Genomic DNA, 14,107 nt, shown 5'->3' with positions numbered 1-14,107 from the left:
TGGACACTTAAGTTTCCACGTCTTGGCTATTGTAAATAATGCTGCAATGAACATGGGGGTGCAGATATTTCTTCGACATAGTGTTTTTGTTTTCTTCAGGTATATTCCCAGAAGTGGGATGGCTGGGTCACATGGTAGTTCTATTTTTAATTTTTTGAGGAAACTCCATACTGTTTTCCATAGTGGTTGTACCAGGTGACAGTCACACCGACAGTGCACAACGTTTCCCTTTTATCCACATGCTAGCCAGCATTTGTTATTTCTTGTCTTTTTGATGACAGCCATTCTAACAGGCATGAGGTGATATCTCATTGTGGTTTTGATTTCACTTCCATGACGACTAGTGATGTTGAGCGTCTTTTTATGTACCTGTTGGCCATATAAATATCTTCTTTGGAAAAATGTCTATTTGGATTCTTTCTCCATTTTTCAATTGTATTTTTGGGTTTTTGCTATTGAGTTTTGTGAGTTATTTATATATTTTGGATATTTACTCCTTATGAGATATACGATTTACAAATATTTTCTCCTATTCTGTAGGTTTTCATTTTGTTGATCATTTCTTTTGCTGTGAGTTTTGCCTGTTTTGAACTTTATAAAAACGAACTCACACAGTATGTATTCCATTGTGCCTAGTATCATTCACTCGATATTCTTTCAGGGAAAGTCACTCTTGTTGTTGTACATAGCAGGAATTTGTTCATTTTCATTGCTAAATGCTATTCCTTTTATGAATATTTAATTCCACTAGTTAATCATCCACTCAGTTGTTGATGGGGATTTGGGTTATTTCCAGTTTTAGATAGCGCTGCCATGAGCATCCTTGTAAATGTCTATTAGTGAGCTATTTGCATCCTTCCATTGGGTGCGTATTTAGGAGTGGAATTTCTGGGGGATAGGTTACACATACTATTGGCCTTAGCAGATACTGCCAAAGTTTTCCAAAATGGGTGTACCAAGTTACATCCCCACAAGAAGTGAATGAGAGTTCCAGTTGTCTCACATCTTCACCAACACTTTGCACTATCAGTTTCTTTTTGTAAGTTAGACAAGGATGCCACAGTGTGTAGCGAAATCTCATTGTGATTTTAATTTGCATTTCTCCATGACTAATAAAGTTGAGCATGTTTTTATTTTATCTGCCGTTTGTATAGCCTCTGTTAAGAAGTTTTAAAAATGGGTTGTCTCTCTTTTTCCTATTCGTGATTATTTATAAACTATTTTGGTATCAAAAGAAAACTGCTAAAGCCTCCCTGATAGCTGCCTTCGTCTCTGAATCTGGAGCCGCTCCTCCCACGCCTGCCTTTAGAAGGAAGTGTGGACAACCCGAAGGCCGTCGTGCGCAGTTAAAGGCACGCGCATCGTCATTGGAAGGGTGCATGCAGAAGCTGGCACTTTTGTTCAGGGCGGATGTTCTAGAAAGGATGCTCACATGGGAGGGGAGAGGGTCCACGCAGAGGACTTCTGAGTCATGCCATGCACGCTCTCACAACTCTTCCCATAGGTCCCTCCTCCTCTTCTCACACTACCACCATTATTTATTTACTCCTTTGTCTCTTTTCCTAGACTGACCCTTTTATGGCTCTTCCCATTCATTCTGTTGGTGCAGGAGTGGTGTAGTCAGGCGTTGGCCCTAGAAGGTCTCAGGGAAACCCCCCGACAGGACAGGTCCTCCTGTAGAAATCTCCCCTCGCTTCCTTGCTCTTCCTTTATAACATTCATCTTAGTTCTTAACTATACAATTGTGTGAGTACGTGATTTTTTGCATTCTCCTCTAGCCTCTAAGGTCCTGAAGTGGAGGTCCTGTCCCTTTTACCCACTGTCCTACCTTGTGTGTTTACCAGAGCCTGGGACATAGTAGGTAATTCAGATCAGTCAACAAATAGATAGCTGAGACGGTTTGGATCTGAGACCCGAGCTGCCATCCTGTGGACCAGCTCCAGCTCCCTCACGTCCTCATGGAAAGGGCTCCTTCTTCCTGAGACTGGTCTAGCCTAAGTGCTACTGGTAAGGTATAATGCAGGCGAGAGGACTGGTAGTGTTGGGTCTCACCAGTGCCTCCACTAACTGGCTGTGTGTTCCCCTCCTCTCCCCAGCAAGTTATTTTGTTTCTCTGGACCTTTGTTCCACCAGATTTGACGGGAAGATTTAGACTCAGGCCTTAAGGATCACCTTAGCTGCATCCTGGGGCCCAAAGTTACATTTCCACTTATGGAAAATGCTGAGAAAGAGCTGAGCTAGCACAGGCGCCCAAGTAGGGGCTCGCCTTATCCAGCTGTGAAGAGCAGGCTGACCTTGGCAGGAAAGGAAGCCACAAGCCATGTGAGTTTATTCCCAGGCCCAGAGACCAAATGGAGTTTGCTTGGCTGGATTTTGACATTGCTTTGGGACTGATGACTCCTTTTTTCCTTCCATTTTCTCTTTTGAACAAGAATGTCTATAACTATTATTCTATGCCTACCCCATCACTGATTTTTGGTAACAGATAACTTGTTTCTTGAGTTTCACAGATGGCAAAGGGCTCACAGATGGAGAGCAATTGTGCCAGAGGATGAATTAAACCCAGAACCTCATCCTTACCTGATTCAGAGGATGCAGTTTAGATGATGAGATTTGGGACTTTTGAGTTGATAAAATTTAGATGGGATTTTGGATTTTGAGTTGATGCTGCCATGTGTTGAGATCTGGGGGGATGTTGGGATAGGGTGAATATATTGTGCATGTGGGACAGCTGTGAATCTTTGGCGGCCAGAGGGTGGATCGTGGTAGGCAGGATAATGGCCCTCTTAAACATGCGCATGTCCTAATCCCTGCCTGGCACCTATGAATATGTTATGCAGCAAGAGAATTAAGGAAGCAGATGCAGTTAAGGTTGCTAATCAGCTGACCTTTATGTAGGTAGGTTATCCTGGACTCTCTGAGTGGGCCCAGAATAATACAAGAGCCCCAAGTGTGGAAGGGGTGGCAGAAGAGGAGAAGCAGAGAGGTGGCAGAGTAAGAAGGACTGAGCCCAATGCTGCTGGCTTTGAAGATGGAGGCGGAGGGCCAGAAACCAAGGAATGCAGACGGCATCTAGAAGCTGGAAGAGGCCCGGAAATAGCTTCTCCCCTAGAGCCTCTCGAACTCTAAGATAATCGATTTGTGTTGCTTTAACCCACCAAGTTTGTGGTAATGTTTCAGCAGCAATAGGAAATGAACACAAGTCCTGGCCTGCGATTTTCTCTTTTGGGATCTTAGACAAGTCATTTCATCTTTGCATTCGTTAGAAGTTCTTATTTCTCAAAATAAGAACTGCTGTAAGGATCAAAAGTGACAAACAGGCAGAAGTGCCAGGCATACAAGTGGCTCAACAAATGTGAATTCCCAGCTTCCCTTCTTCATCCAGGTGGAGGGAACAAAGAGAAGGGAAGCAGGGGTCAAAGGCCGACAGCACGCACCCCCGGGGCACCCCCTTCCTTCGGCAGGCCTCCCTGGGTGAAGTCCCCAAGCTCACCTTATCTCCAGCACTGCTCCTTATCTGCCTCTGGGGGACTCACAGCTCCTCCCTCCCTGATGAAAACCCCCTTACAATACAAAAGTCCTTTAGATGAGCCTGAGATGAGAGCAGGCCCAGAGCCTCACTCTGCAAACAGACTTTCAGACATGAAACAGCAGTGTAGACATCTATCTATCCACCAGCCACCACATTTCCCACTGAAAGAATCAGGAGCTGGCGCCCTGAGGGGAGGCCAGCCCATTCAGGGCACAGCCTGCCATCCTCCTCATCCTAACTCCATACCCGAGACAAACATCCGTCAAGTAGTCCAGGCTTCTGATTCCTTAATTAGTTGTGTTATGAGCTTTTATTTAAAAAGCACATTTAATACAAGTATAGTTTCGCAGATACAAGTTTTCACTTTGTATTCTACAAAAGTCTTTGAATATTATTATCTTTACAAAATGGAACCTTACAAAAATACTGACAATTTAATGTTTTTATACACTTTTCTCTAGTTGCAGTTATTTCTTTCATTGTAAAACAATGTCTACCACAGAACTACGATATTTTAGTCGATATTAAAAAAAATTAACTCGATGCTTTTTTAAGCAGCTAACGTAAATAACACAGGTCGAGACACAGTTTATAATCATAGTGGATATAGCTAAAATTGTTTCAGAAATAATATTTTACATAGTTAACTTTTAATGTTTTATACATTATTTATATAATATTTATATATAAAAATCATAGCTTGCTATAAGTTGAAATGAAAGGACGGCTTCTGTAGTAAGGATGTGCATGTGGTTGACCCATGTGGTTACATTTAGCCCTTTGAAGGGTTTGCATCCAAGATCTGAAAGCATTTCTTCCTCCTTTCCTCAAAGGTTCAGTAGAAGGGGTCCCTGTCTACTGCCTAGAGTGAGACCTTGCTTGGAAGGACACTTACGCACAGAGGATGAGGAACGCTCTCCACGGAGATGTGACCCACGTGTTCTGCCCAGCAGAACCTACCAAGAACTGCCCTAGAGATCAACCCCAAGACAATAGTGCTTCACACAGCTTAGCAAGAGTGACTCCCACAGAGACCCTCGCCAGCTCCGTTATCTAGAAGGGCAGCCTCTCAGGCGTGAGACTGTCTGCTACTCTGGCTCATTCTGACTTTTGTAGCCAACAGCTTGGCTTAATTTTCATTCTTGCCCCTTTCACTCCCCCATCTCTTGCACGAAGGCTGCTGTCCCTCAGCCAGTAGCAGATCAGGCCTTTGCTCGTCTCCAGACCCTCACAAGAAATCCCGGTGAGCACACAGCAAGGATCTCAAGAGAGAAAGCAGTAACGGAAGCTAACCATTACCAAGAGCGTGCGAGTGCCCGGTGATTGATGTGCACAGCATCAGCATCCTGCAACTGACGTTTCAACATCACAGGATGGTGCGTCAAAAGAAGACAAATGAGGGCCTGTACCCTCCATCTCTTCTGAAATTGTGCTATTTGTGAAATTGACTCATCCACAGAGTCTCCTAGTCACTAAAGTGAGGGATCGTGGCTGCGGGCCTATGGGCCAGGGAAGTGAGTGATAAGGCCTTAGGATGGGGCATTTGGATTCAGGATCTAATCACTTGACTGAGCTCTGTGCTTCCATGTAAAAAGAAAAAAACCCAAGAAACTTCCTGAACCAAAGTTACAGTGGAAACTGGAGTGGTGTGGACAGAGAGACACAAGAGGGGAGCCCCTCGACGGCTATTTTCTTGATTCAGTGCTATTTCTGGCATCGTGTGCTAAAATGTGAATTTGAGTTTTTCTCACAGGCCTGGGATTCCCAGGTCACAAAAGTGACGGGCAGACCCTACTGAAATCGTTTTAGTGTTTGTTCCAGAACAAGCCGTGTTCACTAGAACATGAACATTTTAAATCAACTGCACATCCAGGATTCCGGCACTTGGTGTTAGGCTGCTGTTGTTTCCTGATAGGTGAACGCTACCTGTTTTGGAAGGCCACAGAGTAAGACTTTTTTTTTTCCTTTTTTAGATCAGTCGGGCAAAAAGTTTTCCCCTACATTCTACTGTCTGATGAGATTGGAGAGCAGCAAGGACTTGCTGTCAGCAGTCATTTTACAAAAACAGCTCAGGAGGCACGTGGATCTACACCATGTTGTGGTGATTGTTCCTGTCAATAATGTCCACAGGTGAAAGGATTTCCTTCCTGATAGCAGGGGGAGGCAGGGAGAGTGTCGTCTTGGTCTTGAAGAGGTCGGACACGAAGAAAACCTAGAAGCACAAATCAGAGATCTGAATCAATAACTGACATCTGGGGTCTGGGGCAGGCAAAATCAAGGGGAAGGGCATGCAGCATGGACGTTAGGAAAAGAGGTCCCCAAACCATAGATCTCTGAATAGGGAAGGACAATAGAGGTCATATAATTCAACTTCCATTGTACAGATGGGGAAACTGAGGCCCAGAGAAGCAACATGCCCCGGGTCGCTCAGCTGTGGTAGCAACAGAACTCAATTCTGTGGACTTTCAATCCAGTGCTCCAGATCTGCAACCCCCACCTCCTTATTTCTCAAGGCAAACGAATAGCAATGAAAGATAAGTTCCGAAACAAGGAAGCAAGTCATAATTAGTCACAGTCATTAGTCCACCAGACTTTCCCTTTCCTCACAAAGGAATCTAGGGCGTAACCAAAGAGATCAGCCAATGCGAATTCCTATCAGCAGGAGCTGGAGCAAGGAAGCAGTTGTGACCACTTTTTCCTGAAAGCCCGGTGATATCAACAATTTGATGGGGGTCGAGAAGCCAGGGTCTCGTTGCTGAGGGAGTCAGCAGCTAACCCGGAGGAAAGGTCAATGAAACTCTCCTATCGCTCATTTCCAGCGTCCTTCCTCCTGAGCATGTGACCTCACTGAGCCCTTCTTAGAGTCATTGAGAAACATTTACCGAACAGCCACTTGCAAGGGTGTAAGGATGGCTCAAGCATAGTCTCAATTAGCTTATGATGAAAGATTCAAGAACTTAATGAGTTACTGGAGCAAGAAAAATTTATGTTTTGCAGTAGACGGCAAAATAAATACACAGATATCCATTTGAGCCATTTAGCAACAGGAGTTCCTATTAAGTAACCATAAACGGCACCTATCAGTCATGTAATTTAATAGGAAACACATGGCTGGGTTTCGAAATGGGGAATAAAACACTTTAAAAGTGTTTAAAAAGTGTTTAGAAGTTCCTCTGTCTAACGGCTTTCTGGACTGAAGTCTCTGTACTCAGATGGTGATGGTGATGCCCTCACTACTCATGATGGCCCTGTTCCTCATTCTGGACACATAGTAAGCAAGAAAACGAAGTTCTTGATAAGACCGCACCGACACCAAGGCTCCAGCAGCCAGGGCCTGGCCATCACAGGGACTTGGATCATTTGTTGAACCAATGGCCACAATGTCCCTTTTGTAGTAAAACGGCAATCAACAAAATGCCACAAAAATCACGGCAACAAACTGGTAATGCCGGTTACCCCAGGAGACCTGGGTGGCTACAAGAGAGAAGAGAAACAGACTTACTCATCACCATAAAACGCTTCATACCTTTTGAATTTTGTATCCATTACATTTATTACCTATTCAAACATTTAATTATTTTTTTTTTTGTAAAAAGATAAGAAAAGAAGGCTAGGCTATTTCTATGCTATTACAAGAAAGTAAAATACTAGCCAAGAAATGTAACATTTTAATACAGTTATAGTGTGAGTGCTATTGAACGTACCATTTTGCAAAGGAAACAATTAAGCCTTTCGTCACTTTCTTTTTGAAGGAGGAATGAGCAGTGAGAGCTGGTGCACAGAGAGTTTGTCTCCTAGCCAAGGCCAAACTTGAGAACTAGGGAGGAAAAGGTCTGTCCCCAACTCTCCCAGGAGGTTCTAGGCTCCGGCACTTGGCAACCCTTTACGAGAGGTCGGGACGGGGTTTTCAAGTACCCCCAGTAGAAGGAAATACCAACGAACGTGATTCAAGTTAAATGTGGAGATCATTAAACTTTTCAACTCTTCTCTGATAGGTGCAGAGCCAATGTCCTCATCTCTACCTGGAAATTACCTTCCCTTCTTCCTTCATTTTGTCCCCGAGGAAGAGGTTTCAAAAAACCCCTCCAGCGCTGGCTCTCAACTCCACTTCTCCAGCCGAGCAGCCAGCTGCCCCAAACGAGGGCTGCTGCTACTCTCAATTCTTAGAGAGCTTTCCCTCAGCTTCCATCCCATGTGCTGAGCGCAAAGAGAGCACAGGACAGACCCCCAGCCCTAAACAAACATCCCTCCTTTCAATCTACTGGCTTATTTCCCAATTTAATTTTCTGAGCTCATATTTAATACATATTAGGGTTTCTGTAACTCCAAGGCAGGAATGATATGAAGGTTAAAGTCAACAATATACTTGAGAAGACCTAAACCTGTGCAAGTACGCAGTTCAACAAAAGGCATTCCTTTCTCTAATGTCCTGGGCACCAAAGTAGTGAAGGGGCCTGGAGGGAGCCATGCTCTCTCATGTCTCCAAAACTCTGCTCATCAGCCTTTCTTCCAGATGGGCGGCTTCTTGAGGATACGGCCCTGTCCTGAACATCCTATATCACCCACGGCTTTTAGCATTGAGCCTTGCACACACCAGGGGCTCAATAAATGTTTGCTGTTGCATTTCTCAACTCCCCTCTACTGGGAGCAAGCACTCTGGCCTTGGATCTTATCGGCACATGCAACTCCTACGGGCTTCAGGGGAACCACACACTCACACACCACATGCAAACGGCCACGTGGCCAGATGACAAGTTGAGTGGGGTCCAGCAGAATCCCCCTTTAAGCTGCATGTCACTTTCAGCATGGCCTGAGGTTACACAAACACTTTTTTGGGATCATGAAACACGATCCTGTCAAGACTCAAACAGGGCTCAGTCTTCCTAAAGCTTGAACAGCAGAACACAACAAGGACCAATAAAAGTGCAAACTTTTGGCTTGGAGCAGTGCCATGTCCTGCAGAAGATGCTCTCCACCCAGAAAGAAAACCCAGAGGCCCAGGCTGGGCAGAGTCTATACACATGAGGTAGCTATCTTAGGTCTGTGGAACAAACCCACTGCCAGCCCACGGTCCCTCTCCCAGCTCTTCTCTGCTACGTGAAAGAACACACTGGACAACAAATACAGGCTCCACAAGCAAGAAATTTATACCCTAAGCACCAAGAAGAGTTCAAAGTTACACGGCCCTGAGCGTTTGCTTTCAATTCCATTTCTCCAATTCTTTGCATTTTATAAATGGCTTTTATTGAAAAATGCAATCACTAAAAACTTACTTGACAGCTGCTCTGTACCAAGCCCTGAGATTACAAAGATAAATATACATAAGACAGAGTCCTTCGCCCGTCAAGAGCTGAGGCCAATGAAGGAGAGATTCAGGCAAATAGACAATACAATACAGTGTTTTAAGGATTATGATAAAGGGAAGCACAGAGAATGCAGCATCTAACCCAGACTGAAGGGGAAGGGAGAAAGCCTTAGAAGGCTGAATAGGAGTTAGCCAGGCGGTGCATGCCAGGAGTGCTGCTCCAGGCAAAGGCACGGGAGGGAGACGGACAGCACGTTCAGGAGCTGCAGGGGGCTCAGTATGGCGAAGGCCAAGTGGGCATGGGGCTGAGAGGAGAGAGCTGGATCTTGAGAAGCCTCCTATGACACGGTAAGGAATTCGGACCTTTTCCTCTTGGCCCTGGGTGCCGTTGTCAAGGTGGAGGCAGGGAAGCAGCACGATGGGAAGACTCGCGTTAAGATCAGGATGCTATCTAAGATGGACAAGGAGTTAGAAAGGGTGCAGAGAGCCTGAAGGCAGGGGTACCAGTCAGGATACAGTTGCGGAATCTAAGAAAGGATGAGTCCTGCACTACAGCCATGCCGTGAACACAAAAAAGAAGAGACGGACTTTGAAATGTTGAGGACAGAACTGCAGCTGACAGAGGCGGCGTGTATGTGTGCGGGGGGATACGTGTGCGGGGGGAAGGAATGCTTCTCCTTCTAGTTCTCTTTTCAACTCTAGAAACTTTCACCCTTGTTCCCATCAGAATTCTTAAAGTCTGGGTAACTATGCTAGGGAAAAAATTATAGCTCTGCTTTCCTCTGCCTTCTAAGATTTTGGCTCTTTCTGATATTGTCTTGAGGAAGTGGTTCTGACCCCCTCCTGAGTCAGAATGGCAGGCTCTTCTGTGACCTGAGGAAGTAAGGTGACCTGATTTACCCAAATACTCAAGACAATGCAGCTCTTCCATCTGGAGCAAGACCACACGCGGCAACAAGGCAGCTCCAAGCCAGAGGCATCCCATTCACTGTGACAAGGAGATCAGGAATGTACGGGGAGTCTCCTTACCGATGACAACTAGCATCACTGTGTCACCGTCTCCCACCCCCATCCAACACACGCAGCACTGGTACCAAGCTTGGCTCTTTGGAGTAGGACAGACTTGTCTTCAAATCCCAGTTGTACCATTTCCAGAAAAATACCTAAATGAGGACACAATACCTACCTCAGAGGGTTACTCAAAGGATTATAGGATGTAATGAAAGGCACCAGCATGGCACAGTTGATACGCGGGAGCCATCATCATGGCTCGTGTGTTCAGTGCCTACCTACACAAAGTCATTCCTCTTTCCCCGCCCCTTGTGTGGAAAGAGAAGAAAGAAGAGACGGAACAACAAAAAAGGAAAAGGAGAGGGGGAAAAGTAGAAACGATTGAGAAAATGAATGAATGTGAAAGCCTGTAGAGTGTCAAGCTGGACAGGAAGATCATGCGTGGATGGGAGTTTTCTACAGGACAGATAAGACTGGCCCTAAAGGCCGATAATTTCTGGGGCTATTTTGGGGAATGGGTCAGCACAATCAAAAAGGAAGATGTTTCTGGGGCCGGCCTGGTCGCGCAGCGGTTAAGTGCGCGTGTTCCACTTCGGAGGCCCAGGATTCGCCAGTTTGGATTCCGGGTGTGGACATGGCACCGCTTGGCAAGCCATGCCGTGGGAGGCATCCCACATATAAAGTAGAGGAAGATGGGCATGGATGTTAGCTCAGGGCCAGTCTTCCTCAGCAAAAAGAGGAGGATTGGCAGCAGATGTTAGCTCAGGGCTAATCTTCCTCAAAAAAAAAAAAAAGGGAAGCTGCTTCTGATGTCTTAATGCCAGCATTCACCCGCTCCAGAGACGCCAGCCCCGCAGAACATACAAGCCCAGCCCTGCTGGGGTTCTGCCTGGCTGGAGCTCCCCAAGAACCAAGCTGGTCAGAAACAAGCAGTCTGGTCAGAAGCCAAGTTTCCACTCTCCTTGCTGTGATTGCCCAAGTCAGCAACTTCTGAGGGTCATTTTGTTAAGGGCAGATTATGACAACAAAATTGTCCTTTTAATGTTTCTGGAGTCCCTGAGTATTTCAACTCCTAAGAGTGTGGAAGATAGGAATCACATCCTTATACATCAGGATTTTTCTAAGACCCCATTGAACTTAGATGCCAACACAGAGTACACAGGTATAAAAGCTGAAGAATTTTGGAATCTTAGAACAAAAAGAAAACTGAGAGTTGTCTATTCCAGTATTTCTCAAAGTGTAGTCCTCAGAGCATCGATTTCAGAATCAGCTGGGCGCCTCTCAAAAAAGCAGCTTCCTGGGCCCACTTCAGGCCTACTGGAAGGGTGGCCTGACATCTGCATTTTAACAAACCCTACTGCCATTTGTTATGCAGACGAACGTTAGGAGAACCATTAATGGATAGTCTATGGGGATGAACAGATGGGCTCAAAGCCTAACTCGGCCGTTTAATGGCTGTATCTTAGCTTGAAATCTCTTTGACAGCAGTTCCTGCATCTGGACACTGGGCATCGTGATACCTTCCTTGACCTCCCTCACCTTCCCCCCTTGGTACCCATTCTGAACTTTCGATGACCGCCTTAGCACTAGGCCACACATGCTTTAGTGCACAATGCTTTAAATGCTGTGTCGTGTTTCCCCTTTGGACCGTGGGCTACTTACTCAGGGGAATGAACTGTGCTCGGAGCCCAGCAATGGCAGCCCTCAATCTAGCCCCCCACCACCGTGAGGACAGAGACCACGGTGCTGCCCTTTCTGCATACACCCCCGTGCCTTGGCCTTGGGGTTCCTTTTGACTTCCTGCTCTACCCCACTGAAGAATCTCACAGATGAAGGAGTCATTTGCTTTGGAGGAGAAAGCCTTAGGACCTGGCTCAGCCTCATGCCCCAAGGACAGAAAGTATCATCTAAAGAAAAGGCACCTTGACAGCTCTGTCTTCTGACTAAATGGGAATTAGGCGATTGCAAACGTTACTTTTTGACCTCAGTAAAGGGTTTTCAGTGGCTTTTGGCACTGGGAATTTGCCAGCGTCTGTACTGAGTGAGTTCCTGGTGAACCTGAGAGGGAACATGATGGAGCAGATAAAGTGTTGTGCTAGGAGTCAGGCAGCACGATCTAGTCCCAAATTGCTACTGCTGAGTGATGGGGGCTAAGCCACACTCTTGTCTAGGCTTGAACTTATACAAAATGAAGAGGTTTATGGTTTCAGATGATGGACCTGCCCTGTATTTGTGAAGGTTACTGAAAAACACATCTTCCCATAGTTACTATAGGCTTAAATGGAAGATTTTTTGTGAAAATACTTTGTACCTATAAAGGGACACTCAAATCCTACCTCAGTTACCATCGTTTATGATCATCACTGCTACTGATGGACGTGAAGGAAGTTAGTCCCACAAAAAGGAGGGGTTGGAACAGCAGAGGAGAGAAAGTTGTGGGCAATTCTGAAGGAGAGCAGGCATCTGGGCCCTGCCAAGGAGCCTTACAGGAAGGCACCTCCAGGCTATCACGGAGGAGGGTTTCTGGTAAGGAGGATCCAGAGGGATCCAACAGAAGCCGAAGTTCAGGAACATGGTACCCAAGGATGACAGAGACTGGACAAAGGCAGGGGCCCCCACTCCCTGAAATCCTATATTTTGAAACCAAAAAGGAGAAGGGAGCTGCTATTTATTGAGCTTCCCCCCGCCCCGCCCCCACAACCCCGTTATCCCACAAGTTCTCCGGTTTTGAATTCCCAGGGTCAGAAGACCCACCATGTTCTCATCCATCTCCATGTCTTCGTGTTATTCCTTCTGCATGAAATGCCCTTCTTATCCTTTGTATCTCTAGAAAATAGCCATTCACCTTTCAAGAATCACCTCTAGAAATTCTTTCTAGCCTTCCAACACTCTCAAGAAGAATTAACTATCCCCTCTTGTGCCCGCACAGTGTCCAGGAGCGGACCCCATCCCAGCAGCTGAGCTCTTCTATCACACTTACTTGTTTTCACGTCTGTCCCCACTACACGTAATTTTCAAACTGCACCTCACAAGGCATTAGTAAGTTAACAAAATCAATTTATGGGGTGGTCACTACCAGCATTTTCAGAAGTTAAATAAAAAATATCAGAATGTTTCACACACAGTAAGGGTAAGTCTTATTTTGTGAAGGTTTCAGTTACGTGTGGGTGCCTCTATTGGGTTAGGATGTAAAATGTAGTTCTTACTATGGATCGGGTCAAGTCTTGGAAAGCTAATGCACTCTCGGCTCTTTAAGGATCAACTCTTTTTACCTCTGAATCTTTAAAACAAAGCATAGTACTTAACACATAATACAGAATGTGTTGCATGTACCAAGCACGATGCGCCCTTGAATCCTCCATCTGAGCCTCTGCCCCATCGTGCACCCGTCTGTCTCAGCAGGGGACAGGGAAAGGAGATTTTGGAAGGACTCTGGAAACGGTGGGGTACTACAGAGATACTGTCGTCATCTACTGGGGGCCAAAGTTTATCTCTGCCTTTGCTTCCTTCTCTCTCCCATCCCCATGTTCCTGGAGCCCCTGCCCACCTGAGAGTGGGGGCCTGGGGCAGCAAGGTCAGCCCCGGGGCCTACTGGGCAAAGAGCTAAGCTTTGTTAGGGCCAGAAGAAATTTGGGAGGTCATTTCATCCATTCCCATCCATGCCATTTCATCCAGGCCACAGGGGAATAAATCCAATGGGAACAGATGCTAATCTCTCTCTTAGAGAAGGAGAAGATTTCAAAAATTCATGGCATAGACCAAGGTTTTAAGTTACTATTTTAGTCTTTTGAGACAGAATCAAGAGACTGGGGATCTGGTTCCTATTCCACCACTGTGTGTCCTTGGACGTGTCGCCTTCTCTCTGCACCCCACTTTCTCTTGAGGAAGTCGTCATCACTGAACTCTCTTTCACATTCGGATTCTTGCTTGTCTCTTCTCCCAAGGTCGCCTCACGGGGGCAGAGACAAAGAATATCCTCAGCCTTCCCTACATCCTGGAGGAAGACAGCAGCACACAAAAGAGCTACTGCTAGCTGAGCCACACCCCCGGGAAAAGGAAAACCAGGAAAGACTCTGCTGTGTGTTTATGAAATCCATGAGCAGCTGCTTCCTCTGCTGAACCCACAGTAATGGCGGCCCAGCCCTGCCCTGACCCCTCCCAGGGCCCCACAATTTGCCATCTGTTAGAGGGTCAGGGAGGAGGTGACCAGATAGCCAAGTTGTCACTAGACAGGAAATGAACTGGTGTCTGTTGCTTCA

General features: G+C 46.0%; 1 protein-coding gene across 4 annotated transcripts in view; it reads right to left on the bottom strand.

Annotated features, from left to right (window-relative positions):
- Positions 1-3,823: 3,823 nt before the first annotated feature.
- PLPP3 (phospholipid phosphatase 3) overlaps positions 3,824-14,107 on the bottom strand; it is a 79,549-nt gene continuing 69,265 nt past the window's right edge. For all 4 annotated transcript variants that reach the window (XM_001488028.6, XM_005607021.4, XM_005607020.4 and 1 more), the window contains one exon: positions 3,824-5,744. In XM_001488028.6, coding sequence (XP_001488078.1) covers positions 5,619-5,744 — 126 coding nt within the window. In that variant the 3' untranslated portion in view covers positions 3,824-5,618. The remainder of the gene's footprint in view (positions 5,745-14,107) is intronic.

Source organism: Equus caballus, chromosome 2 (genome assembly GCF_041296265.1).
Source record: "Equus caballus isolate H_3958 breed thoroughbred chromosome 2, TB-T2T, whole genome shotgun sequence".
In the NCBI taxonomy this organism is placed as follows: domain Eukaryota; kingdom Metazoa; phylum Chordata; class Mammalia; order Perissodactyla; family Equidae; genus Equus; species Equus caballus.
Note: the sequence above shows the minus strand (reverse complement) of the source record. Positions and strands in the feature narration are given on the sequence as shown.